Source organism: Taudactylus pleione, unplaced genomic scaffold (genome assembly GCF_031769625.1).
Source record: "Taudactylus pleione unplaced genomic scaffold, aTauple2 ptg000309l, whole genome shotgun sequence".
Lineage (NCBI taxonomy): Eukaryota > Metazoa > Chordata > Amphibia > Anura > Myobatrachidae > Taudactylus > Taudactylus pleione.
The window spans coordinates 6,322,165-6,349,648 of NW_028284710.1; the positions used below are offsets into that span (position 1 = coordinate 6,322,165).

The following is a 27,484-nucleotide window of genomic DNA, read 5'->3' on the forward strand; positions in this document are numbered from 1 at the left end:
CGATAAGCATTTCCAGTTTCTGGCATTGCCCCTTGGTCTGGCCTCCGCGCCTCACGGTTTACCAGGGTCATGGTAGTTATGGCAGCCTACCTGCGGATGCAGGGGGTCCGCTTGTTACCCTATCCGAGTGACCTCCTGTTGTTACCACGGTCTCCAGAGATACTTCAGTGCCATATGCAACAGACAATATCTGTGTTGCTACGTTAGGGCTGACTGATAAACTGGAAATGGTCCTCTCTGATTCTTCACAGAGGATGCTCCATATCCCAACATCTGAGGATCTTTGTGATTGAGGAAAAGATCTCTGCATTACAGGCAAAGGTACGCAGTTGCCTGCAGAGTCGCCGAGTGTCTATTCACTTGGCAATGTGGTTCCTGGGTTCCAGGATGTCGCTGTTCGACATGGTGGAGAGTACCCAGCTTCACTCTAAAGTACTTGATCCTCTCCGGATGGGATGGGTTGCCCCATAGGATAAAGTCAATAGGCTTTCCCCGGAGGTTTGTTTCTCTCTGGCCTGGTGGCTGCAGAAAGCTCACCTAAACAAGGGACACCCCCTTTGGGATTGCGGACAGGGTCCTTCTGACGACGGACGCCAGTATCCGTGGCTGGGAAGCAGTGACGGGTCCACACTTGTTCCAGGGCAGGTGGACACCAGTTGTTTTTGCGCTTCCCATGAACATCTGAGAACTCTGAGCAGTATTCAAGGTTCTCCAGCATGCAGGACAGGTCCTCCACGGAAATACCGTGCAGGTACAGTCTGACAACGCCATCATGATGGCTTATGTAAACCACCTAGGAGGTTCCCGAAGTCAGGCGACACTAACAGTGGTGTCCCGAATTCTGGCTTGGGTGGAAGGCTATATCCCTGCCGTCATCGGCAGTGTTCATTCAGGAATCCTCAGATGGAAAGCAGGCTTTCTCAGCCGTCAAGACGTGCATTCAGGGAAATGTCCTCTTTATCAGGAGGTGTTCAATCTTCTGGTGAACAAGTGGAGCCTTTCAGAGATGAGACTCTTCTGATAGACGTAGGTAGGTCCAGTGGACCTTCCAAGTTGTGTACCTCGTCCCTCCGTTATCCCTTCTTCCTCCAGTAATAGCAAGAAGGAGGCACGCTCCTGCTGATAGCTCCAGCGTAGGCCAGATGGCACTATTACTCAGATCTTCGGAGCCTCTCAGTTAACACTCCGAAGCTGTTGCCTCTACGCCCGGACCTGTTGTCTCAGGATCCTGGCTGATACCCAGACCTGGGTTGTCTGTCCTTGACGGTGTGGCGGTGGAGACTGCCCTCTTAAGGTCTAGGAGTTTTTCCAGCTTTATAGTTAACAGGGGCTCTGTCCATGCTAAGAGCTCGGAAGTTTTTATCTGCAAGAATTTACCATTAGGTATGGTATACTTTCTTTCAGGTGTCGCCCTAGAGGCTAGGCTCCTCGGGTATTCCGGATATCCAGAGGTTGGCTTTCCTACAGGTGGGCTTAGATAACGGTCTTCGCCTTGCTTACCTGAAGGTGCAGGTTTCTGCCCTGTTAGTATGGTTTCAGTGTAGGATTGCTACTCTTCCTGATGTCTGCACCTTTGTGCAGGGTGTACGTTATATTCAGCATCCCTTTGTTCCACCTGTGGCTTCTTGGGATTTGGCTGTGGTCCTTAGGGCTCTCTGAGGACCGCCATTTGATCCACTGGGCTCAGTGGATTTCAAATGGCTTACGGCTAGGACTGTATTCCTTCTGGCTCTTAATTTGGCCAGTAGGATCTCAGAATGGGAGGCTCGGTCATGTAGACCTCCCTTTTTCTCATCTTTCCTAGGAACAGGGCAGTGCTTGCCTTTACTTCCCCAGTCCTGTCTGCTGGTGAGGCCTATTTGGCTGTAGTACGGGCGCTAAGAATTTAAGTTGACCGTACCAGTCCATTTAGAAAATCAGACTCTCGGTTTTGTCCTTTCTGGTTTCTATAAAAAGGGTTGGCCTGCCACTACGCTAACTTTGGCAGGATGGATTCACAGGTCTTCCTGTTCCATCCTCTATTAAAGCTCTTCCACTAGGTCTGTGGGTCCTTCGTGGGCAGCTCGACGTGGCGCCTCAGCGGTGATTGGCAGCCACGTGGTCATCTGTCCATATTTTTGTAAGGTATTATGCTTTTGATACCTTCGCCTCTCAGGATGCTTCCTTTCGGCGGCGGATTCTCCTTACAGCACAGGAGCGTCCCCACCCTTAAAGGATACTGCTTTGGGACATCCCCAAGGTATCCTGTGGATACCCTATGGACCCTGAAGTAGAAAATATGAGATATGGTAAGAACTTACCCTTGTTATCTCTATTTCTACGAAGTCCATAGGGTTCCACAGGACTCCCGCCCTGTCGCACCTGTACTGCAGATGGGCTTTGATCTGGTCACCGGTTTCTCCGTCTCCTTCTGGTGAGAATGTGATTCTTGTGTGTTCCAGACTGTCTTCTCTCTTTTTTTTTTTTTTTTGCTCCTGCTCCGGCCTATGGCTTGTTACAAAACTGAGTGGCCTGAGGCTCGGGGGCGGGGTATAGGAGAGGGACCCCAGTGCATCCTGGGAGGCTGAAAATTTAACTCTGTGGTGCCTGGATGTCTGCCGCCATCACCTATACCCCAAGGTATCCTGTGGAACCCTATGGACTTCGTAGAAATAGAGATAACAAGGGTAAGTTCTTACCATATCTCATATTATTCCCAGGTTTTCTCATAAGTAATTAGGTGGAACCGTGCCGTATGGAGCACCCAGATAAAACGGAGTTTAAGTAGGGAGTTTCTGGATTCCTCCCTTCTCCCTTGCAGCAAAACTGCCCAGGTGTCCACAGGTGATTCGCAGTCTGTGTAGAAAGATACAAGTCAGTCCAGATCAGCTGCCAAAACGTTTAGAGTCCTAGGACTCTTCCTCAGGGCTGTATCATCATTTTTGCTGGAAGGGAGAGAGGGGAAATACAGAAATTCCCCATTTAAACTCCCTTCTAGCACCTATCTGGGTGCTCCATACGGTACGGTTCCATCTGTCTTTTATTTTACATGAGTAAATGCCTGAAATTAGGTTTTAATAGTAAAAGTGCATGTCCTATAATGATTGAATCTGTCAGCACAAAGGCAGGAATTTAAAAGTGTTAAAATAGTTTATTTAAGGATGTGAAAGCATCTTGCATTTTAAGGCACACTTACATCTCTTACAACCCTTGCAGGCCCTACACACTGATATACCAATTATGGCTCTTTCATCGTTCAGTACATACATCGCAATATTTTATGAATAGGGATCCATTGTGCTTCGAATACATCCATGTCATGGTTCCAACTTATCTCAAATATCTACATTCCTAATATTTTGTAGTAATTCAGCTTTTGCTTTTTAATCTCTTTTTTTTTTACTACTTGTTTCTAATGTTGTACTAGGGAGGGATAAATGCAGCTTTGGGCAACATGGAGGAAGATGACTGGAGGTGGCACTTCTATGACACCGTGAAGGGCTCTGACTGGTTGGGTGATCAAGATGCTATCCACTACATGACAGAGCAAGCACCTGCTTCAGTTATCGAGGTAAGTACTACGTCCCTGTGTCAGTGGCGTAACTAGGGTATTAGGAGCCAAGGCCAATTTTGAAAAGAGAGCCCTCACCCCCCCCCCCCCCCAACATCCCGATATGTGTGCGCTGAAAAAAAGGGCGTGTCCACTTAAAAATGGGGCGTGTCAACATGACACACCCCTTTATTTTCACGCTAAACATTCCTATCCATATGCACCTTAACCCCAGTAGTACCCCTTATACAGTGCCCCCAGTATGCAGTTGTGGTCCATCTTATGCAGGCCCATAGTAGTGCCCCTTATACAGTATCCCCAGTAGTCGTCCCCCTTTTACAGCCCCCTATTAGTTCCCATTACTCAGTGCCCCCAGTAGTGGTCCCCCCAAATGCAGTGCCCTATGTAGTGTTCCCCCTTATGTAGTGCCCCCAGTAGCAGTCCCCACAATGCAGTGCACCCAGTAGTGGTATCCCTTATGCAGTGCCCTTTATATAGTGCCCCCAGTAGTAGACCCCCCCCCCCCCCCATGCAGTGCCCTTTATATAGTGCCCCCATGCAGTTTTCCCAGTAGTGGTCCCCCTTATGCAGGCACCCAGTATAGTGATCCCCCCCCCTATCTAGTGCCCCCTGTAGTGGTCCCCGCAGTGCCCCTAGCAGTAAGCCCCTTATATAGTGCCTCCAGCAGTGGTCCCCCCCCCCCCCCCCATGCAGTGCCCCCAGTAGTGACCCCCCCCTATCCAGTGGTCCCTGTAGTGGTCCTTCCTGTTATTGCCCCCAGTTGTGGTCCCCCCAGTACAGTGCCCCTAGTAGTAGGCCCCTTTTATAATGCCCCCAGTAGTAGTTCCCAACCACCAAGTAGTGGTCCCCAGTTGAGGTTCCCCCTCCCGATTAAGTGCCCCCTGTAATAGAGGTCCTCCCAATAATGGTGCCCCCAGTAGTATAAATATATAAAAACATACTTACCTGAATCCACGCTGCTGCTCCGGACCGCGACACCTCTCCCGACGCCGCCCGCCAGTCCTCCCGGGCTGGCGTGCTCAGCATAATGGGAGAGACGTCTTGATGTCATGACGTCTGTCCCATTACCCACTGCAGGAGCCGGACGGAAGTCCGGCTCTTGCAATGGGTGCTGCAGCAGTCAATGAGAGTCTATCTGACAGCGCTGGCGGCGATGCGTGTGTTATGCACAGCCTGAGCCCGCCTCCTGGCGCTATTGGGCAAGCGCTCATGGGGAGGGAACGGGCTCAGGTGTGCAGCACAGGACCAGCGCTGGAAGCCTAGCGCCGGTCCTGTGTAAATGTGTAGCGCTGACCGCACTCACTGCGGCTTTAAGTAATTCAGTTTAGCCAGGGTTATGAAAGATTTCCCAGAAGATCTGAAGGATGCGATTATCAAAAGATTGGGATTTGCAGGATTCTCACAAAATGGCCTCTTTAGCATGATAATATTGAGGTAAATGCTGAATTCCTTGACTCATAGACGAGAATTGAGGTTACAGTGGGATAAGTAGGGGCAGGGTGGGTGTGAATCTATTCTATTATAAAGTCTGCCTCTATTTTTACCAAAGTGCAATATGCTGCTATAGGCTTACACAGTACAAAATGATTTCAGCAATTTTTTGTAAAAAAGATTCTAGTCACATTTATTGTAAAAAATAAAAAATTGCATAAACACATAATTTTATAAATTATGATGCCATAAGGGTACAAAAAAGCTTCTGGTAAAATAGTGGCAGTGATGTCTATTTTCTTAAATTAGGACCCCTTTTGTATCCAATATACACTATGTTAACAATAAGCCTTTTTTGCCAGCATGGTATCGCTAACGATCTCCCCAGATTAGACTGCAAATTCAGACAACTGGGGAGATTGTTAACGACCCGCAGGAGCATCGTTAACGATATAGCTCGTACAAACTAATGCTTAAACAAAATTGTTGTAAGTATGTGTCGTTATATTGTTTAAAAAATTGTCTAGTGTGTACGCACCTTTAGCCACTTGAGGGCAGCAGGTATTCACTGCTCATTTGCAGATAAAAGTAATGTAACTGTTTTTATGGAGCTGTGCCTGACTTATTAACCAGTAATAGATGAGTGACTGGCTAGCATTCAGTATAAATTTAGTTTAAGAATTATATTGCACAGATGTTTAGGTGTCGGTCTCTGTAATCCCTTTGTTAGTGGTGTCTCAGTTCAAAGTGGTAGAAGTGGGTGAACAATATACTGCAGTACTCAAATTGTAGAGTTGGTAAGGAGTGGCTTATTCAGGCCTTGGCAACAGATGTTTTTAGGGTCCTCCCATTTTTAGCAGGGTTGTTATTTCTGGAGTATCAATCCGATGTTGTTTTCCATGTGCTGCTTATTGCACTCTTAGCAGGTAAATTAACCTTTCCCAATGGGAGGTTACACGCCTTAGTATGGTATGAGAGCTCAGGCTGGGCCCTTTAGATTCTGGAGGTGGTCAGGTAGCTCATGTTGTCCTGAGGATATTATGCAGCTAAAAGATGGGTGAGACCACAGCACGTGGAATGTGTGTTACTCCAAGTAAGTGAAGGCACCTTGGAAGGACGCCAAATCTTTTTATTGTGGAGCAGATCCGGTGCCAGGTTTATAGACGCTCCATCTATGAGCCGCTGCCATAAGTTGGTTCTTCGGCCTGGTGAAGTTGTTTTGGTGCTCTTGGGCTCGAAGTGTGTTGGAAGCTTTCCGGAGTACTTATTTAGTGCTGTTAGTTTTACAGGAGATAGGAGAACTTTGATGGTAGAGGGTTTTGGTATTAGTAAAGCATGTCAACACACCAGGGGAAAAAAAGCATGACATAGGCAAGTAAGGGAAGAGGGTTCAAGTGACACATGTTCTATGAGCAGGGTTAGGCAACGTGAAAGTTGGAACGGCGACTGGCAGTTTACTGTAACAGGGCGCCGGAGCTAGAGAGGGCACTTCGCGCACACCCGGAAAGGGGACGTAGCAATTGAAAAGAGGGAGTGTTTTTAAGACGCATCCCCTTTTCGCCACTCTTGGGGGTGTGCCCGGCACTTATGGACACGCCGGGCAGCCACCAAGCGCTGCTGACAGCTAGAATAGATGCTGGGCGCATGCGCCCAGCGTCTATTCACCGGCGGTGACCGGGTCACCGCACATTTCCCCATCCACGGGACACTGCGATTCGCGGGTGATGACTGCACCCTCAGGCTGTCTTAGCGGTGCGCTGCGTGGTGAGGGCAGGGTGCAGCGCCCCGCCAAAACAGCCTAGCGGGAACGCTAACTGTTCATGGAAAGGTTAGGAGATGAGAATTTATCATATGTACTTTGCAGACTCCTGAGCTAGGCATTTAACTGTGTAACAAGGCAAACCAGCACAAAATGGTGTGAATGTGGGTTATACCAATAAGTTTTTTGTTTTACTTTTCACTGCTCTTTGGGGGCAAATTAATTCAATGCGATGTTGAAAGCTCCTGGAGGGAGCTCACGGAGCTATACAATTCCATTCAATGTTTGGTCGGGCTAAAGGATATTCTTCTCGCACCCCCCTGGGATGTGAGGAATAATCCGACAAAAGTGCCGGCCGCGTGGCTGGTTTCCGGCTTAGCGTGGCACTAACAGTCGTGCGGCTGGCACTTAAGTCACGAGAAACGGCACTCTTTCACTAAACACCCAGGGAAGTAGCGAGAAAAGGCATTCTCTGACAAAACAGCCCGCTGAATTAATAGCTCCGGGAGTTCCTTCCCGAGGCTATTCAACATCGCATTGAATCTCTTTGATATTTAGTATTCATTGAACATTGTTTATTGCATTCGTTTACACTGTACCATTTGTATAAAAAGATAAATGTTGTGTTTCTGTGGCACAGCTGGAGAATTACGGGATGCCTTTCAGCAGGACAGAGCAAGGAAAGATTTATCAGCGTGCTTTTGGAGGGCAGAGCCTGAAGTACGGGAAAGGTGGACAAGCTCACCGTTGCTGCTGTGTGGCAGACAGAACTGGCCATTCACTACTTCATACATTATATGGCAGGGTAAGGATAAAAGCTACTCTGCCATTATCTTTATATTCTACCTGCATTTATGCAGATGTATTGCAATGAAATGTAATAACTAGAAATATTTAGCTCAATATATTTTTAGTTATGAGAATTTGGTTGTGCAATATATTCAATAATGCCATATATACCCTATTCTAACACCTCCTAATATTCTAAATAGGTGCTACAATTATTTTTCCTGCAGTATGAGGACAAAGACTTTGTTTATGATTCACCTCTCCGAGGCTGATCACTGGGAGTAAAGAAAAACAAACTGACCCCTCCTCCCTGTTTTGGGTCTTATAATCCCTTTTTGACTGCTTCTCAATTCTTTTTCAAGTGACCTGCATAATAGGCACATGGCTATTTCACGAGCTTGACTCTCTCTCCAAATGTCTTTTGTCTGCTCCCATCTCATCCACTGATGTGTCCTTGTATCATAACTCAAGTGCTATACAATAAGTATATTATTTTATTATGTTCCTATAGGCTTGGTTTTTTTTAGCTATTTATATTTGATTCTTGAATGACTTTTGGCATATGTTCTATTATTCCATGTATGCTGCTGCAGATTTCCTATGAAGGGAGACCTCTCCAGCGGTCTGATGACTCCCTGGAGAGTTTATTTCCCAGGATGGAGAGTGTTTCTTACTGATGGAATGCACAGTATTGCGTTCCAATTTGAAGAGCAGCTGAACACCTTTTTCTGCCTTTTAAGATGGCATCTGTCAGAAATAGTTGCTACAATGTAATGACAGGACCTGCCGAAGTTGAAGTTTACAGGAGAATCCTGCTTATGCTGGGCATACACTATACAATTATCTGTCAGATATCTGTCCAATCTGGCTGGTTGGAATAAAAACCTGGTAATGCATGGAAGCAAATGACAATAGAAATTTGCTCCCAAACACTAGAAAATGGACCAGATTTTCCTTCCTGCCAGACAGATAATTGTATAGTGTATGCCCAGCATTAGTTTTGTGCTAGTTCAATTGTGTCTCACATGAGACACTGGTCAGCCAGCGGGAGCACTGGGATTACACCTCTGTCAGTCTACATGTTTTCAGTTCTGGTGGATCCTATCTCTTTGCATCCTGTTTCCACACTCTAGACCTGATTCAGCGTGCCACAGTAGTCTATGCAACAACCTATACTTGTACAACTTTGCCAGATTACAGGTTCTAGCCAATGAGGACTTGTGACTGTGCCAGGTAAGGGTTTCAGCCCTTTTGTCAAGGCTGTAGGAGGACACAGACTGACCCACTCAGGAATGCGTTTCTAATTCGCACTACCCTTTTCTTTGTTGCTTTGCTGTGCTAATTGTAAAAGTGAGGAGAAACGTACTCTAGGGAAGAGGAGGAATCTGATTATTTTAATCCACCAGCGCCTTGCTTCCTAGAGGTAAAACTGAACCCACAGTTTGTCTCCCTACAGCATAAGCATTTTATCATTTGCTCTTCATACATGATTTCACAACCTGAAGTTGTTCCATAGATTGTTAATAGCGCCTTCATTCTTGGCCATTGTATGTCATAAGCTGTCCCACTTTCTAAGAACTAAACATGTGATTTTTGTGCTTCCATTAAATCTCTTTCTGGTATTCCATTTGGGGACACTGGATTACCATGGTGTATAGAGTGCAGTTACAGGTAGCCAGGCTCTATATCCCTTGGTAGCAGCAGGTCACCCACCCAGAGTCTGCAATGCCTGCAGCCCACTTGTGTTGCAGCGTGGGCCGGGCTGAGGTGGAGAGAGCTGGCAGGGATCCTCCATTATGCCTGTGAGCACCACCGCACGCCGGTTCCAGCTCCGAGCAGTGTAAGAAAAATCTGTGCAGAGCTCCCAACAAAGACATCCTGGAGATAACTCTGCCTGACCTTGCTAAGAGCTGAGTTTGAAGACCAACCTGTAAAAACTTCAACCGCCAGTCCATGAGAAAATAAGAGGTAGGAAACCTGTTTTACACCAGACTCTGTAAATCTTCCAAACCCTGTGGCAATTCTTGGCTAAAACAGGTTTTCTAACCTTGAGCATGGTAAACTGTGGTGATGAAAGGAGCTTTGACTAAAAAGATCTTGCATAGAGGCAGGTACCACTGTGCATTTTGTCATACTTAGAATGCCTGTGTACCAAACTGTCTGGGCCGGTGCTGAGCTACCAGAATCGACCATCTATTTACCTTTTATGAGAACCGGCAGAAGGTTTGCTGCAGAAAAAGTGTACAGAGAGAAGGTCCAAAGTACATGGTGGCAGTCATAACCCTAAGGAGGTGCATGAACCACATACCTTGCTACTGCAGCTCTGAGGCACAGGGGTCTAAGGGCACCACTTGTGGCTCCTAAGTCCGAACCACCCATAGGCGATTCCATGTCAATGCATTCCTAACTGTAGTTGATCGATGCCAGTGGCAAAGTGTCAACAAAATAATAAAACCTGAAAGGAAAAGAAAGTTGCCATAAAGAGTGTCCAGCTCCAGTGGACCCAAAGCTGATGTTTCCAGGTAGCCAGTGAGGTATAGAGTGTGGCTCCCCAGCACTCTATATCCCATGTTAATCCAGTGCCAACCCCCCTCAATGGATGATCAAAGTAAAGCAACGAATGGTATCCTATGATGAAGGCAAAAACGATGGATGCACACTGACTATTTTCACATGACTTTGCCTATTGATTCTTTATTGTTCATCCCTCTAAAAATATTGCACTACTTCAGATGCACAGTAGGCTGTACTTTGCTAGTTCTGTTTGTTGGTTTTTGTAAAATGACAAGCCTGCAGTAAGAATACATTTATTTTATTTTTTTTTCTTTTAGTCGCTGCGATATGACACCAGCTACTTTGTAGAATATTTTGCTTTGGATCTCTTAATGGAGAATGGAGAATGTCGTGGAGTTATCGCTTTATGCATGGAAGATGGATCCATTCACCGTTTCAAAGCTAAGAACACCGTTATAGCCACTGGGTAATATATTCTTATATAGTATTGTTAACATTTCTTTTAGCATACTAATTTTGAAAGTTAGCTGTAGCAGATATATATTCTAGCATATTGGGCACGCGATGCTAGGCCAATAGATCACTTCTTCATGTACCGTGCAGTGTGGGAGCCGTTGGCAAATGTGTCAGTATAAACCATCCACGATTATGTTAATATTAGCGTAATGTGTGTGTGTGTGTGTGTATACTGCACGTGCTTCATCTGCGACTCAGCCCAGCGTCTCTAGTACACTTGTGTTACGTTGTGTCTGCGATGCGAATAGGACGTAAAATTTTAAGAAAACGTTTCTACACCTTCCGGAGTGACTCTGTTGCGTCTGGCGTTTTGCGCCATAAGGCACATTGATGCTAGGTGTATGAGGACACATCTCTGTGTATACAGTGCCTTGCAAAAGTATTCACCCCTTTTGCATTTTTCATGTTTTGTTGCCTGGAATTAAAATGGATTGTTTGAAGGTGTGCATCATTTCATTCACAGAACATGCCTACAACTGTGAATCAAACAACATTTAGGACAACATAACAGAACATCAGCGTACATAACTATTCACCCCCCTAAAGTCAGTATTTTGTCGAGCCACCCTTTGCTGCAATTACAGCTGCAAGTTGCTTTGGATAAGTCTGTATGAGCTTGCCACATCTTTCCCTGGGATTTTTGCCCATTCCTCAAGGCAAAACTGCTCCAGCTCCTTCATGTTGGATGGTTTCCGCTTGTGAACAGCAATATTCAAGTCTGACCACAGATTCTCAATTGGATTGATCTGGGCTTTTACTAGGCCATTCCAACACATTTAAATGTTTCCCCTTAAACCACTCGAGTGCTGCTTTAGCAGTATGCTTCAGGTCATTGTCCTGCTGGAAGGTGAACCTCCGTCCCAGTCTCAAATCACAGGCAGACTGATACAGGTTTTGCTCAAGAATATCCCTGTATTTAGCACGATCCATCTTTCCCTCGACTTGAATCCGTTTCCCAGTCCCTGCTGCTGAAAAATATCCCCACAGCATGATGCTGCCACCACCTTGTTTCACTGTGGGGATGGTGTTCTTGGGGTGATGGGATGTGTTGGGTTTGCGCCAGACATAGTGTTTTCCTTGGTGGCCGAAAGTTCAATTTTAGTCTAATTTGACCAGAGCACCTTCCTCCATACTTTTGGGGAGTCGACCACATGCCTTTTGGCAAACTCAAATTGTGTCTTATTTTTATCACTAAGTAATGGCTTTTTTCTGGCCACTCTTCCATAAAGCCCAGCTTAATAATAATAATAATAATTATTATTATTATTCTTATGGCTTATTGTAGTCACATGCATATATACACCAGTCTCTGCTGTGGAACTCTGCAGCTCCTTCAGGGTTACCTTTGGTCTCTGTGCTGCCTCTCTGAGTAATGCCCTCCTTGCCCGGTCTGTAAGTTTTGGTGGGTGGCCCTCTCTTGGCAGGTTTGTTGTGGTACCATGTTCTTTCCTTTTGATGATGATGGATTTGATGGTGCTCCGGTTGATCATCAAAGATTTGGATATTTTTTTATAACCCAACCCAGAATTGTACTTCTCAACAACTTTGTCCCTGACTTGTTTGGAGAGCTCCTTGGTCTTCATGGTGTGATGACTCTTGCTTAGTGGTGTTGCAGCCTCTGGGGCCTTTCAGAAAAGGTGTGTTTATACTGACAGATCATGTGACACTTAGATTTCACATGGGTGGACTTCATTTCACTAATTATGTGACTTCGGAAGGTAATTGGTTGCACCAGAACTTTTGAGGGGCTGAACCCCCTTTGCTATGAATAGCAAAGGGGGTGATTACATATGCACATGCCAAGTTTCAGAATTAGATTTATAAAGATTCTTTTTTATATTTTTTTTTCCTCATTTCACTTCCCCAAATTACTCTATTTTGTGCAGATCCCTCACATAAAATTCAGATTAAAAAAATAAATAAATTACAGCTTGTAAAGTAACATAAAGGTAAAAAGCCAGGGCGGTGAATACTTTTGCAAGGCACTGTATGCATATATCTATATATAGGGGTGGTTCAATAAATAAGGTAGCAAGACCTCTCATTGTGTAAATTTATTCAACTCGTACATATGTGTAATCAATAGTATGGTCTTGGTATAGATTATTTTTCCACATAGTCCCCATACTTGTCTAAGCATTTGTTCCAACTGTACACCAAGGTATCTATCCCGGCATAGAAGGAATCTGTGTCAAGCGCCTGAAGCCAGAACATGATGGCTTGCTGAACTTCAGTCTGTTGCGAATCGCCTTCTACCCAGGTGCTTCTTCAATGGTCCAAACAAATGGTAATCACCGTGTGCCAGGTCAGGGCTGTAGGGAGGACTGGATCACAGCTGATCTTGAATGCTTGTCCTGCCATTAAAAAAGGCAGTTCACCAAACCTGTTTCCATGACAGAACGTTATCACCGTACACCTCAACTAGTTGGTGATGAATTTCAGCTGCTGATGTGCCCTTTAGACACAGATATCTGATCACACTACACACCTCAATGTTTGACCATGTTTCAGCCAGCCTCCCCCATCTTACAACTCAGAACATTAGAGGACATTCCACATACGATCAGTCTTATTACCTTACTTATTGAACCACCCTGATATGTGTGTTTGTCTATGTATATACACTATATGGACAAAAGTATTCGGACGCCTGACCATTACATCAAAAGGGACTGTAATGATATTGTATTCAAATACATATACTTTAATATGGAGTTGGTCACCATTTTTGCAGCTAGAACAACTTCCACTCTTCTTGGAAAGCTTTCCACAAGATTTTGGATTATTTCTGTGGGAATTTGTGCCCATTCATTCTGTACAGCATTTATGAGGTCAGGCACTGATGTTGGACGAGAAGGCTTTGCTTGCAATCTCCGTTTCAGTTCATCCCAAAGGTGCTCAATGGGGATGAGGTCATGGCTCTGTGCGGGCCGGTCAAGGTCTACCACTCCGAACTTCTCAAACCATGTTATAGTCCTTGCTTTGTGCACTGGGGCACAGTCAATTGGAATAGAAAAGGGCCTTCCTCAAACTGTTGCCTCTTTGTTGCCACAAAGTTGGAAGCATAGCATTGTCCAAAAAAAAATCTTGGTATGCAGAAGCATTAAGATTGCCCTTCACTGGAGATAAGGGGCCTTGCCCAAACCCTGAAAAACAGTCCCATACCATTATCCCTCCTTCACCAAACTTCACAGTTGGCACAATTCCAAAGTCGGGCAGGTAACGTTCTCCCAGCATCCGCCAAACCCAGAATTGCCCATCTGACTGCCAAACAGAGAAGTGTTTTTCATCACTCCACAGAACACATTTCCACAGTCCTTAGTCAGTGTGCTTTACACCACTCCATCCAACGCTTGGCATTGGACTTGGTGATATGAGGCTTGCATGCAGCTACTCGGCCATGGAGACCCATTCCATTAAGCTCCCGCCGCAAAGTTTTTGTGCTTTCATTAATGCCAGTGGAAGTTTGGAACTCTTCAGCTATGGAAACCACATATAATTGGCGACTTTTACACACCATGCGTCTTAGCAGTTGTTGAAGCCCGCTCTGTGATTTTACGTGGCCTTCCGCTTAGTGGCTCAGTTGCTGCTGTTCCTAAATGCTTCCACTTTCTAATATCCCTTACAGTTGACCGTGCAATATCCATCAGGGATGAAATTTCACAAACAGTCTTATTACAAAGGTGGTACCCTATCACAGTACCACGCTTGAAGTCACTGAGCTCTTTAGAATGGCCCATTTTGTATCACAAATGTTTGCAAATTGAGACTGCATGCTAGGTGCTTGATTTTGCACACCGGTGGCAACTGGTCTGATTGAAACACCTCATTTCAATAATGTAACAGGTCTGGCCAAATACTTTTTTGTATGTGTGTGTGTGTGTGTATATATATGTGTGTATGTGTGTGTGTGTATATGTGTATATATATATATATATATATATATATATATATAATTATGCACTGAGGGCACTCACCAACTTTCCAATTGAAGTGTCAGTTTATTATGGGCTGCGACCACAGTCATGCTTTCTCTGCTGCGGTGACATCCCATTTGACTACTGGCTCTGCTCCTATCATGGCATATTTATGAGCCCGGCTGCCCAGGACACCATCCTCTGTACAAGAGCAAATCCTTTCCTCTTCAGACCAGCTGAGCTGTAATGTCAGTGGTCTCTGACCGCTGATATTACTTGTGCTTCCCAGAATGCCTTGCAGTCAGCATTCTGGTGGCGGAGTTCAAGTACAGCAAAAGTGTTTGGAGGGGAACTGAAGTTCCTCATCACTTGATCGATGCTGTGCACACAGAGCAGGCTGATGTATGATCATCAGCCCCACCGAATGCTGCTGCCTGTCGCATGCTCCGCTGCGTTCTGCTCTGCATAAACTGTATGAGAGGGGGTTCATTGCAGGGGGCTAACATTGTGATTTATAAATCAATGGAGTGGAAGAGTTCTTGTCACCTAGGAATTTATGGCCACTGGGGTGGGGGATGTGGTATACTGCTGGGGCAATCGCACCTGAAGGAATATGCCACAAGGGTAGGGGGATAATATCATAACATTTTCAGGGGGAGGGGGAATAAATTGTTACAGGGTATTCTATAAAAAGTAATTTTAAAAAATGCTAAAGGAATGGGAGAATTAATGCTAAAAATGTCTTCTAGACACGCTAGGCACACACTAGAGGTAATTTTTAGCTAAAATAGTATTACATATGCTTTTAAATGGGTATTTACCTACTTACTTAAATTGACAATTTCTGAGACATTTTTTATCAAAAATATTTTCTAGTTAAGCGGTAAAGCAATTTCAAACCATCTTGTAGTCAATGTTTCAACTCTTAATCGCCTTTGTCAAGACATTTCATACAGAGACATCAAATCAACCGTAACATGCAGGAAATTGCATGCTCTTTTTCCCTATGTGGGCACTTTAGTACAGAGCATTTCATATGGATTTCTGTTGGAGTTATGGTTGGATTTAGTGTAAATCTCAACTGCTGCTAGCTGCAGGAAAAATTCTCTCTGCTTTACACATCAGGGCTTGTGTATATGCTAAACGGGGAAAAGGGATAAGTTATACTGAGAAGCAGTTGACCAAAAGTGGACAGTACGTTTAAATCGTAAAGTTTACTTTTTTTATTTGTTAATATCTATTTACCAAAGTATATTTTGGCTTTTTTTTCCCCAGGGGATATGGTCGCACCTATTTTAGCTGCACTTCGGCGCATACATGCACTGGTGATGGCAATGCCATGGTCACAAGAGCTGGGCTTCCTTGCCAAGACTTGGAGTTTGTACAGTTTCACCCAACAGGTACAATCTAGTTTTGTCTCTGTAATAACTTAATTGCATTAAATGTTTGATCCAAACATTATTGATTTGCCATTAACGCTGGAAACTTACTCTATAAGAATAAATGAAAGGCACATTTTGAAAAGTAAAGCCATAAATGAATGCTATATGTAACCTGTCCTACTAATTTTTATAAGCATTTGTTTAGAATGTGCCAAAACAAGTCTTTGTTTCTTTGTCCCCTTCCCTCTTCTCCTTCCTACGAGAGAATAGACCGAGGGAGGCTGATTTACCAAGTTCATTGTGTTTTCACCACTTCTGAGGTGGGAGGGGGTCCGGGTTTTTTTTTAATTTTTTTTTATTGAGAATAATTGATGTTTAGATCAGGATGTCCCAAAACTGGTCCTCACACTCCCAGCAGCTCATGTTTTCAGGATTTCTGTTTCTGGAAATGGGCAGGAGAATTGACAATATAGTCTAGTAGACTATGGGCCTTATTCAGCATGGATCGCAACAGCTAAAGCGTATACAGATGGCCGGTTGTTGCGTACGGCACATGTGTATGCATCACTGCAATTGCACTGCAATCACGCAAACCACGGGGAGCCATTGCAGCGTGATTGACAGGCAGTGAGACTTTGGGTATGGTGATGCCCCCCATCCCCAGGGGGGTCGGCGAAACGCAGGCATGCCTGGCCGTTTGAACGCCGTTGCATGGGCATGCATAAATTATTCACTGCGATGGCTGTAATCCTACATGAGGGGCCTATGTTACCGATGTATACGCAGGACTGCAAAGTATCACAGATGTGAGATAGAGGTAGTGGGATGCAGTGGGCGACTCTATGCTGTCTGTGCAACGGCATTGCGATAGCATTCATTACGCACGCAGCCCCGCTGCGAAAATATGCTAATCGCAGCGCCAATCATACTAGTGACCCGTAGCAATCAGGCCCTTTACTCACCTTTGCATGATCGGATATCCTGAAAACATTAACTGGAAGGGGGTGCTTGAAGATTGGATTTGGGGAAACACTGCTTTGGCAAGAAACTACTATGAGCGAATACTTTTATTGTCCAAAGTAAAACTAAGTCTTCAACACACTTGTAATATGAAACAAAATTGAAAGGCATTTTTGCCCTACCAATAAACACTGTTTTACTGAACTGTAATAGAAACTTACAGTGGAAATGTGCACAATATATTATGGTTCCTCTTATTAAAGTAATGTCTTTATATATCTTATGTTATGTTGCTGCAGGTATTTATGGTGCTGGTTGCCTAATTACTGAAGGTTGCCGTGGTGAGGGAGGCATTCTAATCAATAGCGAAGGGGAAAGGTTTATGGAAAGATATGCACCTGTAGCTAAGGACTTGGCATCTCGTGATGTTGTATCTCGTTCTATGACCATTGAGCTCCGCGAAGGAAGGTTTGTGTAAAACACCGATATTACATGTATACATACATAAATATACACTTTCATATATGCATACATATATGCATACATACTTAAAAGTACATGCATAATTAATGTGTTAATTTTATACTCTTGTTTTCTCATTATTTTTGAGAACCAATTTTCAATATTGTGAAGTGTTTTTTTTTTTTTTTCTCAATTTCCATTTATCTGTCTCTTTAAAGAGGCTGCGGACCAGACAAAGACCACGTCTATCTACAGCTTCACCACCTTCCACCTCAGCAGTTGGCTACCCGTCTGCCGGGCATCTCAGAAACGGCTATGATATTTGCTGGAGTCGATGTCACCAAGGAACCCATACCAGTCCTACCCACAGTTCATTATAACATGGGGGGAATCCCAACGAACTATAAGGGACAGGTACAGTTACTATTGTGAGTCCATTTCATACAGTGTCATCCCGCACACTTCTTGTGTTCAGATATTAAAGGCCACATATTTAACTTTTTATTTGTCATACATTACACTTGGGGACATGGGCAGCATATAGGCTGTCTCCAAGAGGTTGGACACCAGTTGATGGCTTTCTGCAAGCCATGGCTCTGAATCTTTAGTTGTGCACCTGTGCTAAATTTGACTTCTGATCCTATTCAATTTTTACCCTCTATTTTTAAGCTACACTTTTTTTGTAGGCAGCCACGGTTTATTTTCCTTCTGCAAAAGAATATGCTACCTCCAGCAGTAATATCTATGACCTTCCTAACAAAGATGTCTGGTTTGCTTGCTCTCATCACACACCCAAGTAGCCTATCCACGCTTGGCTAAATACTTAACCTACTTTTCTCAGTATGTTACTTCTGCTGGACTCTATACCAATGCAAGTGCATTTCCTTATGCAAATGTTTTGGCCCAGTCACTCAGAGATCCTTACATCCTCATACACCTAACTTATTCACACTTTAAATGCAAGACGCCTGACCTAATTCCCGTACTTTTTGCATATTAGTTTGCGTATAGTGTACTAGATACTTAGGATTAATATTTTTGGGCACGGCTAACTTGCAATGTCCGTGGGACGCTGAGCTGGGCTATTTGGCTTAATTTGAGGATAGGTGTATTGGGGCACATCTGTATGTCCTGGATTAGCTCTCCAACTCTGACTTCCTTCAATACAGGGGCCTCAATGACCCAGGTTCCTTTCAGTTTGAAAATATATGATGGTCTCATCCACCATCTTCCTGCTCTCTAAAGTACAGTCACACTGCCTTTTTTGGATTGACGGATGTGGTGTTAAAGTTTCATTGCTGTGCCTTCAAATGAGAATTTATAATCTTAAACCTACAGATTTTAATTTGTCATGCACCTTGTCATTAAGTCTCATTGGGATAGAAGTGTGTGCGCTACCACAGGAGGTTTAGCCATTCTACATATGGGGCATAGTTACATATGAAGTGAGTCCTACCCCTTCCTTGTAATATATTTGCTCTCCATCTCCTCTAACACATTTCATATTTCTTCCCTTACATCTGTTGGTAACACAAACTTCTACCACACTCCACTTTGTTGCTAATACTTCTCCACCCATGCCTTAGTAACATCTTCCTATTGAACTCACTTCAGTCATGCTTTCGTTCTGAAGCGCGTATTTAGGTGGTCAATGATTAATCTAATTAATCACTTCTAATCCTATTGGATCTCTCTGCCGCATTTGTCACTGTTGTTCACTGTCTCCTTATACAAACATTTACAATCTCTAGGTCTTCAGCACACAGTCCTATCCTGGTTCTCATCCAACATCTCATCGCTCTTTTAGTGTTCATTTCTCTGCATACACTTCTTCTGAAGGGCAGGGCTCCATTAAGGGTCATTACTCAATTTCTCTATCATCAGGGCTGGGGGACACTGGACCATGGGATTGTCGGTTGGGGCTGGAGCAGGCACTTTATGACACTGTAGCTTTAATCCTAGCTCCTCCCTCCTGCAATCCCATCATGCCAGTCGTCTTTAAATGCCTGAGGGTAGGGCACGTTTGGATGGGCTGCTACGCAGCCCATGTAGGTAGCTATATTTATTTTTATTTTGTAATACTTTTGTTTTTTCTTTCTAATTGAGGTACTGTGCGCTGCTTGCAGCAGCGAACAGTTGGTCTCATTCAGACCCGCTCGCAAGCGCTTGAGCGCTCGCAAGCGGGTCGATGTTGGGCTCTGCGCACGCACAATCCCCGGAGCGAGAGAGAAATTCTCTCGCTACGGGGCTCACTACAAAAGGGGAGGCTGTCGATGGTGATCGTCAGCTCACCCCGTTTTGTAGGTGTGGTGGCTTAACAAATGGAGGAGTTCCCAAACGAACGCCTGCCATTTGTGCGCATCCAGTGATGTCAGTGGGAGAGCTTCCGGCTCTATTAGAGCCGGAAGCTCTCTGGGGCTTGCTACAGACGAGACCCTACCACAAGGGTCTCGTCGCAAGCCCCGATGGTCGCAATGGTCTTGACCCATGTTCCCACTTCGGCCTAACTGTGTGGTGTTTGTATGTTCTCCCTGTGCTGGCATGGGTTTCCTCCGACACTACAATCATCTACTGACCCTGGCGTAGGCAGCTGGGTACTGCGTGGGCAGACGTGCTCAATAGCAGTACTACGTGGGCAGCAGCGCTCAGCGGGTCGGTGCACGCCCTAGTGCGGCTGGTGCAGACCACGGGCAAACTTGGGGTTTTCTCTCATCTCTGCCAAGGGCTTTGTTCCCTCTAGGGGTTTAACTTCCTAGCAAGTTATTTCCCGCTCGGGTTCTGGAGTTGCAGGGTCCTGCATCACAACTATATCATCTATTTGGAGGAATCCTCTGCGGTTCAACGCAGGTGTGGGGGCCCCCATTAGCAACTTCAGTAGGCAAGACCTTGCACGGTCTCGACCAAATAGGACCGCCTGTCTTTTCCACCTGATTGCTGCTGAGCGCCACTCGATTGGTGGGGTTTTTAGTTCTGGATTCCCAGACTGAAGAAACTGGAGACAGACCCAGAACAGCAGACAGGCTTCGACTACGCCGGTTTCACTGGCTTCCACCGGATGTACTACCCAAGGTAAAGAACCTACCATGGTGGTCGAGGTAGTAGCCATTTAGACCGATCAGCATCCGCGGTGGATCCGCTAGCTATTGCAGAGCTGTCTCCGGTTTGGTTTAATAGACTCTGAGGTCGTTATCCGACCTTGGCAAGGTGGCGTGAGGTATGATCAGATTCGCCCTGGGATTCTTTTCTACATTGGGAATATCAGCTTCCGAGTTGTCAGCTGCGGCTGTTTTGGCTATGGGGTACTTTGGCTCTTCCCTTGGCATACGTGTTATTGGCCAGGTTGTTCCTTACACGATCAATGGTTGGTAAGGAATTTCCTCTGTCAGTGGCCATCCCCAAGGATGGGGTCCGCAGGGCCAAAGTTTTCGCTACTTTTTCAGGGCGGTGCGTCCTTGGACGGTCAGGTTTTTTTTTCAAGCAGCTTCTATCCCAGCAAGTGTTAATATTTAGGGAGCCAGAATTCTAGTCACACTCTGTTAGGGGGACTAGCTCCATAGAAGCCTAGGGCCTAACAAAGTGCATCTCTCTATATAGAAACACTTGCGCATGGCAAGAACAGTTGCTCCCGGTCATCAACATATTAGTGATCCAGGTTCTCAGTCCGACTGGCTAATTCCAGCCACTGTTTGCTATTCTTCTCTTGAACACAAGGGGATGGGTAGTTCAGTTTGCACTAACTAGCTTCGTTCCGGGATCCACACGAGGACCTCCTCGCTAGTGGTCGGGAACGTGCGTGTTTCGGCTTCTGTTGGAGGCAGGACGTCCTACTCCCATCAGTTGAGAGGATGTGAGTGCACCAATGGAAACTGATTATTTTTCTTCTTGAAAAAGTTTTCGTCTATACACTCTTATCAGTAGGTGGCACCATCAAATATATGAAAAATAAATCTGAATTATTGTTAATATGTTATATAGCATCCTCACTTTAACATTCTTTATTTAATAATCTTGGTGCAGGAATATTTCTCTATATAATCTACGTTCCCATCAGTAGATACTTGACTCGGTTTCGTGTCTATTCCGGACCCTACTGTTCGGTGAAGACCGGGCTCTGCTTGATTGCACAGTGCTGCCGCGCATTATGTGCACAGCAGGTATCACAAACTGCTATGGTAGGATACCTCTGCTTCAGAGTTACGGATCTTCTCCGGTCGCTTGTCTCAAGTGTTTTCTGATCAGGGCAGTATCCCGATTTAGCGAGGCCTTCCTGGCTTCTGTGTCTGCGCCCTCACTGCTGGGAGTAGTCATCGACACCTTTCTCCAGTGGGGTTGTCCTGCGTCGGACAATGCTGGCCCCTACCGTTCTTGGTCTCAATGGGGTGGTCGAAGCCTCGTCAGGGACCATGTTGTACAGTTGGTGTTTGGGCTGGTTGCTCTCCACCTTGAGACCATTCAGTACACCAGGTTCTACTTATCCCTGTATGTATTTCTCCAATCTTGACAGGATTGCAGGGCATCCTTCTCGTCTCATTCGGTAAGGCAGTACCTGTCGCTCTCCATTGGTAGAGGGTTTACGTTCTCCTCCAGGTCCACTCCTGGGTCCTTACAAATGGGCTCATTGGAGCCACGGCCACGAGTCTACTCTGCCGAGGTGATGGGCAGTTGTTTTCGCCTCTGAGGCCTTAGGGCACCATCCATAGTGGTTCGACTGTTCGATGTGCTCAAGCTCCTAACCATAGTTTTTAGAGGGCCCTGCCAGTCCACACTAGCGGGTCGCAGTCGGTCGCATAACGACTGACTGATGGCGTAGGCAAGTCTTCCGGCAGGGGTGCCGTAGGTTTTCCTGGACGGCACACTTTGATTCCGTCTCTCTGTCAGGGACGTGCCGGAAGTGTGACTTCGGAGGGTGAACTTCCTCAGCAGAACCATGTTTCTCTCAGCGCAGTGGTCTCTCTCTCTCAAATAGAGCAGTATAGTCTTTCGTGCACTTCATGATCCTTACGTATTCAAAGTGTTTCAGCAGGTGCCAGTCTTGAGCACTAGGATCTTCATGCAGCAGTGCACTAGTGTTTCTCTGTTTTAGCTGTCGACTGATCTGCTTTACTTTTCTCACTGTTGGTTTTGTATTAGCCATAAGAAAATTAGATTTGTGTTAGTGGGATACAGGATTTTCCACTCTAATTGGGAATTGTTCCTGCTATTAGATGTTTGTTGATGGTGCTGTCACTTTGCTTCATTGTTTGTTTTTGGGTTTTTTTCTGCTGCTGCTTTGAGAGTTTTTTGACAGCATGTATGGTCCTCTTCTGACAGGTGAACATTTACCACAATCATCATTAAGGAGTAGGTGTGAGAATGAAACAAACCCCCCTTTTATGTTTTTATTTGCAGAGGCAATTTCTGCTCTTGAAGTATCCAAAATGTATTACAACAGCTTAATTGTCGTACACTGAAGTCTGAGTTTAATGGTATAAACTTTCTTGTGTAAAATGCAACACTCAGTGAGCAAAACACCCTATCATTTTATTGATAGACTGGTTGCTTCATATTGGATAACCACGCTGTATCAGACTGTGTATATATGTTTTTGTTTAGTAGAACTGTTGTCTGTGGATCTACAGTATCTGTACTTATCAGTCACATGCCTACAATAATAGTTGTGAAGCTGTGTATATACTAGTCTTTCAAAGCCCTTCATTACTTTAATGCTTTAAAATGTATCCATATTCCTTGTTCATTTTTCTTTTGAGCTATAGAGAACATTTTGTAATCTGTACTAATTTGTGATCCATTTACTTTCAGGCTATTGTTCATGTAAATGGTGAAGACAAAGTGGTTCCTGGGCTGTATGCTTGTGGTGAGGCTGCATCCGCATCTGTGCACGGTGCCAACCGACTTGGTGCAAACTCTCTCCTAGATTTGGTTGTGTTTGGCCGTGCTTGTGCTCTTAGCATAGCTGAGTCCTGTGAGCCTGGTAAGTCTAGAAAAGCGCTATGTGTAATTGGACTTAACCAATTTAAGAAATCATGGAAGAGATAGTTGTGGTTAACGCTCATTGACCAAATAACAATGCTGATTGTTCTGGTTAGAGCCCATTGTTCGCTCTGTGACCTTGTTTACTCATAAGTGTTACTGGATTGATATTCTTGTAGGCTTAATTGAAATCTGTATATTCCTGCAGATAATATTGACATTGTTGAAAGGTTATTGTGCGCTCACACACACACACATCCTTACAGGTTAATAGTACAAGACAATAATCTAAAAGCTTTGAAAGAGCAAAAGTAATAAAATCTATAACTATGTGACAGTTTTTTTTTTTTTTTTTAAAGAAGTGTATACTTGCTACATCAAGCAAATAATTGTCCAAAAACAACACTCACTGTAGTTCCATTTAATCGAAATGTATGAAGTTAATTTTAAGTAATGCTGGGTACACCCTACTAAATATATCATTTGATCGAACGATATATCTGTATTGGATGTGTACACCCGATATGTCATTCAGACTTATCAGGTTGGCCCTGCAGCACAGCCGATGGCAATATATTGTGCAGATATATCTGTGCATCTGCATGGGCGACCCACCGACCGCTCCCTGCATATCAAGTGGCCGGTTGGTAAGTGTGTATAGCTTACTAAATCAGCCGCTCAGTCTGCTTGACAGCCGGTCGGCCGCTCTGTTAATTGTGTACCCAGCATTATGGTTGGTGTTTAGACACAGGAGTTGGATATATTCTATAATAGTGTAAATGTTGAACATTACTATTTGTTCTATGGTTATTTATGTATTTAGTAAAGATTGTGTACTCCTGTTCCCACAACTGGAGTGGTGTTACTTAGTAAGGACATTTGTCTGGATGTGTTAATGGTTTCCTCTGAGCTGTAGACTGAAGGCCGGCCGCTCTATTGCTAGTGACCTGCCAGTATTGTATGGCGCATACATGTGGTCAGGTTAGCCCTGTTGATAGTACTATTTTTATAGCTTCTATACTATTCATAAGATGGGGTTTGGGTTAGTGCTTCCCTCCTTTGGCACCCATCTAATTTTCCCTAATTTTTCAGGCTTTGGTTGATTTAGGTAAAAAGTTCTGTTAGGAACAGAGAATACATTCTGGCCGTGTGAGCTTCCAATGAAATGCTAGTGTCCTTCCTTCAGTGTATACTATAGGCAGACATTTACAGCTACACTTCTTGAGAATATATATATATATATATATATATATATATAATTTGTTTCTATATTTACTTTATTGAAGCATCAAAAGTTTACAATAAATAGATTCAAGTGTGAAACAATAGTATACAAAAGGACAAAGCAGGGTCCATTACAATGTCCTGTGCTTAAACAAAAAACAATAATAAATTCACTGTACCATTTCTTGATGGTTATGACAGCTTGTCATTTGAATAAGGGAGAGAAGGATTGAGCACATAACTTTGGCCTAGACAAGAGGTGGGCAGCTGCTGTAGGGCTACACATCCCAGCACGCCCCACCACAGTTTTGTTATTTGGTCATGCCAAAACTGCTTCAGGGTATGCTGGGATATGTAGTTCAACAGCAGCTGGTGGGCCGCTTATTGCCAACCCCTGGAGCCATTCCAGTCATAACCGTGTGTATGATTTGTCACAGAATGCTCCAGCAGTTCAAATGGGTTATTTTTTTTTCAGAACTAAGTAAATGCCCTGGGGCACTGATTAGTAGGTATACAAGTAATAGAACACAATACATCGCAATGTTATGAAACTGTTAAATTGAGGAGGTGAGAAACTGCAGCCAGCTCAGGAGTTGTAGCCTAATAATGTTAACCTCTTTGATAGACATGCAATATATCCTTTGTATATGTGCCTTTATAAGAAGCACACATTGGGCCTGATTTAGAGATGTAGGCTAATGCCATCACTGCTGCAAATTTGTACACTGCTGCTGTGGAAAAATATGCAAATGTCGCAATCGCTGGGATTTGTATAGAGACGCCCACCGACTGCTTCGCAAATCCAAGGAACTCCATACAAAGATGCAGCATCGGTCGCAGATTAACGTAACTATGTTACTATGGTTACTCAGAATGACCGCCAGAACTGAGATGTATGGAAAAGCGAGAAAAGACTAGTGGGAGAGACAGTTTTGGAGAAAGTGTTGAGGGTAGAGAGCAGGTTGAAGGAGAAGGAGACGAAAGGAAAATAAATAAAAGCCAGGCAATGCTGGGCATTACAGCTAGTCTATAATAAGGGTAAAGCTATATTTGTTTTAGTGACCTCTGTGAGTAGCGCCTTGATTCAGCTGTTGGGATCAACAAAACCATGAGATACAGAAGCCTCTGTTCATTGGTTTACTGTCCCCATTGTAGATCTCTGGATTGCATGTGTTGCCTTAAGGTGCCCATACATCTGCCACGGATCGCCGCGATGCAGGGCTGCGCTCGGAAATTTCAGATCGCCCACCATCGATGTTCAGCGATCCGTCGCCGGATCGCAGACATTTCACATGTTAAATGTCCGCAATTTGACAATTGCGATCATTATTTGATCGCAATCGTCAAATCGCCGAAATCCAACAAGTTGGATTCCTGCGATGCCGGGTTACGGGATCGTGGCGATCCATCTCTGATATATGGGGCCCATTAATTTAAGAGTCTATTTAGTCCTTCACAGATCAGGATGCTTAGGGGGAAGTTTAGAACACTGTATTATCTAGATGTGGGTTGCCCATAGCAACCAATCCCTCTAAGTATGTTGTAATGTATCGTGTAGTTTCTTACATAAATATGTCTGCTTTGCTTATTGAGGCTAATTCCATTTATCTGTATTTAGTGATATCAATAATGTACAATACTATTTAACTTAGAATGCTTTTGTTTGTACCATTTATATGTCCTTTTCATAAGGTTATGTAGTATTTTTATTTTATTTTTTTTAATCTTCTTTAATATATAGTCAACAATTTTTCTTCCCACCTACCCCCATAGTGCTGCTCGATTGTAATAGACAGTAATGTGCACAACCAGACATTGTGGTGATGGGTGGCAACGCATTGCAAGGGATTGAATTCCCCCAATATGTCTTCATTTAAAGAATTCCAGCTTCCATGTTAGAAGATAGACAATTCTAATAAATATAACTTTTTATAGTTAAACAAGATAACATGGAAAAGTATAATTCAAATACGATTACAGGAATAACACTGCCTGAATATACTATGTCGCCTTGGAGTTTTTTGAACTGATAGTCATGGAATATCTATCGGACTTCTGAGAACATATCCCCTACTTGGAAATAAGGATATCTCTATGGTTTGTAACCATTTGGGGTTGTGACATCTGCTAAAACCAGAATTATGCATATACAGTAGTATATTTGAAAAACAGTGAATTACAGCTGATTTACAACTAAAATATAGATCACGAACAAGGAATATTATCAACTTATTTTGAGAATTTTCACCGGTTACTCAGTAACTCTCAAAAATTCTCGGATTATAAAACAAAACAAGAAAAAGTGTCTCCTGTTTCATTGTTTCTGCTAAACAACCATATACATATACTGGCTTTCTCATTTCCTAGGTGAGACCTTGTCTCCAATTCAGGCAAATGCTGGAGAGGAATCTGTTGCGAATCTGGACAAGCTACGTTTTGCCAATGGAGATACAAGAACCTCAGAGCTGAGAATAAACATGCAGAAGGTGAGACATGCGTGTTCCCAATGCTCCTCTCTCGCTTCTGACAATATAGCTAACTGTTAAGCTGCATACACAACGATTTTGTTACCAACGGATTATCTGTCAGATTATCTGTGTAATGAATGATTTTTTTTGAACTACAAACGATTTTTGCACATTCCATTAATGAAAATCATTCATTTGGTCAGTCTGACTGAACTACAAACGTGAACTCGCATGAACGATAATCGTTCATCGTTTTAACTCAGACATTGAATGATTTTTACAACGATTGAACGATAAACGATATTATTAACTATAATCTTTAAAAAAATCGTTGTGTATGTATGCAGCTTTACACATGGTTCACTGTGAGGCACATTCATAGGAACAACACTAAACTTCAAAATGCAAATTGCTTAATGTAATTCACATGCACAGTTGTATATTTGTATGAGCTTTGATTTCATTTAATTTTTGAGGTATTTAAGCAAACATTGTTTCCATATTCTAAAATGTGCTTTTATAAGTAAATCACAATATACAGT

At 44.0% G+C, this 27,484-nt stretch overlaps 1 protein-coding gene across 2 annotated transcripts in view; it reads left to right on the plus strand.

Annotated features, from left to right (window-relative positions):
* SDHA (succinate dehydrogenase complex flavoprotein subunit A) overlaps positions 1 to 27,484 on the plus strand; it is a 70,958-nt gene that overhangs the window by 33,350 nt on the left and 10,124 nt on the right. For both annotated transcript variants that reach the window (XM_088442330.1, XM_088442331.1), the window contains exons 4-11: positions 3,407 to 3,550; positions 7,381 to 7,545; positions 10,361 to 10,509; positions 15,752 to 15,876; positions 17,118 to 17,286; positions 17,499 to 17,694; positions 23,080 to 23,251; positions 26,842 to 26,960. In XM_088442330.1, coding sequence (XP_088298456.1) covers positions 3,407 to 3,550; positions 7,381 to 7,545; positions 10,361 to 10,509; positions 15,752 to 15,876; positions 17,118 to 17,286; positions 17,499 to 17,694; positions 23,080 to 23,251; positions 26,842 to 26,960 — 1,239 coding nt within the window. The remainder of the gene's footprint in view (positions 1 to 3,406; positions 3,551 to 7,380; positions 7,546 to 10,360; positions 10,510 to 15,751; positions 15,877 to 17,117; positions 17,287 to 17,498; positions 17,695 to 23,079; positions 23,252 to 26,841; positions 26,961 to 27,484) is intronic.